This window comes from Gekko japonicus, unplaced genomic scaffold (genome assembly GCF_001447785.1).
Source record: "Gekko japonicus isolate JY-2015 unplaced genomic scaffold, Gekko_japonicus_V1.1 scaffold5174, whole genome shotgun sequence".
Lineage (NCBI taxonomy): Eukaryota > Metazoa > Chordata > Lepidosauria > Squamata > Gekkonidae > Gekko > Gekko japonicus.
In genome coordinates, this window is record NW_015177175.1 from 1,713 (window position 1) to 4,643 (window position 2,931).

General features: G+C 54.7%; 1 protein-coding gene across 1 annotated transcript in view; it reads left to right on the plus strand.

Moving 5' to 3' along the window:
• Positions 1-255: 255 nt before the first annotated feature.
• The window catches only part of LOC107124863 (arf-GAP with Rho-GAP domain, ANK repeat and PH domain-containing protein 3-like), a gene marked incomplete at both ends in the record, with an annotated part of 57,786 nt that continues 55,110 nt past the window's right edge, over positions 256-2,931 (plus strand). The window contains 2 exons of the mRNA XM_015428365.1: positions 256-362; positions 1,033-1,232. Of these exons, the coding sequence (XP_015283851.1) occupies positions 256-362; positions 1,033-1,232 (307 nt within the window). The remainder of the gene's footprint in view (positions 363-1,032; positions 1,233-2,931) is intronic.

Genomic DNA, 2,931 nt, shown 5'->3' on the forward strand with positions numbered 1-2,931 from the left:
CTTCAGGAAAAAAAACGGGGAAAAACTGAGTTTTTTCCCGAATTTTTCCGGTTTTTTTCCGGGCCTTCACATCTCTACCTGTGAGGCAAAGGCAGTGAGTTTTCCCCCGTTTCAGGTTGAGGAGCAAAGGAAACAAGAGGGGAAATGGCGCTTTGCTGACATTTTCTGAGGGCTTTCCGGGGAAGGGAGAGCTCACATCTCTAATGATTGCTATAAGCTGAGTTCTGCTGATTCCTGCCAAATTTTTGCCTGCAGTACTTCAGAATCGGCATCGCCATCTGCCTGGTAGAGATGCAGGGCTCCACGATCCGAGAGGCAAAAGGACGCAGCTTCGAGCTCATCACCCCCCTCAAGATCTTCAGGTAACACCCGCTGGGTCAGGCTGCAGGGCCTCTTCCTGCTGGAGCCCCGCTCCTTCTGGCGGGGCAGAGTGTTGTCCGCTCCACATATGGGAGGGTGGAGAGGGATTGTGGGTTGTTTGGAAGGCTGAGGGCAGGTCCTCAGGCTTCTGGTGCCTCATCCCAGGGATCTGGGCTCTGTGTAAAATGAGCAGTAGCACCTTATTTATTTATTTACTTGATTTTTTCCCCGCCGAGGCAAGCTCAGGGTGGCTTGTCCCTCATGGCAGCCCCGGAGCATTTGGAGCTTGAGGAGTTGCACAAATGGACTTTGGGTGTGTGGGGAAGGGGTGTGTGGGGAGGCTCGGTCTTGCTGGGGTTTCTCACCCTAAATCCGGAACGTGCTCGAATCTGGGAGAACCAGGTTGGATTCCCCACTCCTCCACATGCAGCTGCTGGTGTGACCTTGGGTCATTCATAAGTTCTCTCAGAGCTGTTCTCTCAAGGGCAATCCTCGAGAGAGCTCTCTCAGCCCCGCCTACCTCACAGGGTGGCTGTTGTGGAAAGGGGAAGGGAAAGGGATTGTAAGCCGCTCTGTGAGACTCCTTCGGGTAGTGAAGGGCGGGGTATGAATGCAATCTCTTCCTCCTCCTCCTCCTCCTCCCTCCTCCTCCTCTTCTTCTTCCCCCCTCAGCTTTGGTGCGGAGTCTGAGCGGGAGAAGCGGGAGTGGATGGAGGCCTTGCAGAACTCCATTGCCGAGACGCTGTACGACTATGAGGTGGCTGAGAAGATCTGGTCGAACAAAGCCAACCGCTTCTGCGCCGACTGCCGCGCCCTGAACCCTGACTGGGCCTCCGTCAACCTGTGTGTGGTAATCTGCAGGCAGTGCGCAGGCGAGTGCCCCTGGGGTGTGTGTGTGTGTGTCTGGGTTGCAGTTGCATTTCAGCAAGCGAGAATAAAGTGGTGAGGCTGAGGAGGGATGCTGAGGACGCCTTCCTGCATTGCAGGCAACTGAAGGTTGTCACAGATCTCCTCCCCCCCAACATTTAGCTCACTCCCTTCCACCTGCCCCCCTCCGGGTCGGTGCCTAGGGTTGCCAGCCTCCAGGTGAGGCCCAGAGACCTTTCCACTGCTAGAACTGTTCTCCGGACTACAGAGTTCAGTTCCCCTGGAGAAAATGGCGGCTTTGGAGGGCGGACTCTATGGCATTGTGTACTACCTGAGGTCCCTCCCCTCCCCAAACCCCGCCCTCCTCAGGCTCCACCCCCAAAACCTCCAGGTATTTCCCAGCCCGGAGCTGGCCACCCTGTGATGGTGCATGAGCCAAGTACCAATGGAGATGGGCCTCACAGGGAAAGCTTAATCCAGTTTGAGCTACTTCTGCCCAAACTGGCCCCGAGTCAGGTTGCAACCCACCACCACAAGAAAAGTTCTGGTTATGGTAATTTCCCTGGTACACTGGTAGTAAGAGGTGGTCTCCCATGTGAGAGAGACAGAGGGTGTCCAGCTCACCCTTCATGGCTGCTTGCACCCATCTCCACTAGAGAGCCAGTTTGGTGTCGTGGTTAAGTGCGTGGACTCCAATCTGGGAGAACCGGGTTTGATTCCCCACTCCTCCACATGCAGCTGCTGGGTGACCCTGGGCAAGCCGTAGTTCTCTCAGAGCTGTTCTCTCAGGAACAGTTCTGAAAAGAGCTCTCTCCGCTCCACTCGCCTCACAGGGTGTCGGTTGTGGGGAGGGGAAGGGAAAGGGGATTGTAAGCCGCTCTGAGTGAAGGTCTGGGTATGAATCCAATCTCTTCCCTTCTCTTCTAGAGACCGTCTGTTATGACCTGAGTCTTTGTGTAGCCTGAGCCATCACATGGCACAGATGGCTGCAGTCGTTCCTCTAAGAGGGTCCCTCTGCCGCAGGGATCGGGCCTTGTTCTATTCCACTAAACTGCTGCTGAAACAGGAAGCGCAGGTGAGAAGGACATCACAGAAAAGGGAAATAGAGCAGGACGCCTCTAGAGAAAGTAGAAATAAAACAGTGCTGGCTAGAGAGTAAACTTGCGCTCTTCTAATTGTCCGTCCCCCCTCCCGATTGTTTGAGGCGTAGGTCAGTCTCTGCCCATCTGTGAATGAGCTTAAAGGTAAAGGTTCCCTTGCTCGAAAGCCAGTCGAGTCCGACTCTAGGGTTGCGGTGCTCATCTCCGTTTCAAAGCCGAAGAGCCAGCGCTGTCTGAAGACGTTTCCGTGGTCATGTGGCCGGCATGACTAAACACCAAGGCGCACGGAACGCTGTCACCTTCCCACCGAAGTGATACCTATTTATCTACTTGCAATTTCTTGCTTTCGAACTGCTTGTTTGGCAGGAGCTTAGTGAGGCGCATTTCCCCAAGATCCCAGGGTTTGGCTAGAGCGGACGGAGTCCTAGACAAAGGGCACGTGGCTGTACAGGGCTGCACAAACTTGGATCTGAAATAAGCTCATCCACAGATGGGCAGAGACTAACCTACTCCTTAGACAACTGGGAAGGGGGACATTTAGCGGAGTGTAAGAGAGAGCCAGCGTGGTGTCATGGTTAAGAGCGGCGGACTCTAATCTGGAGAA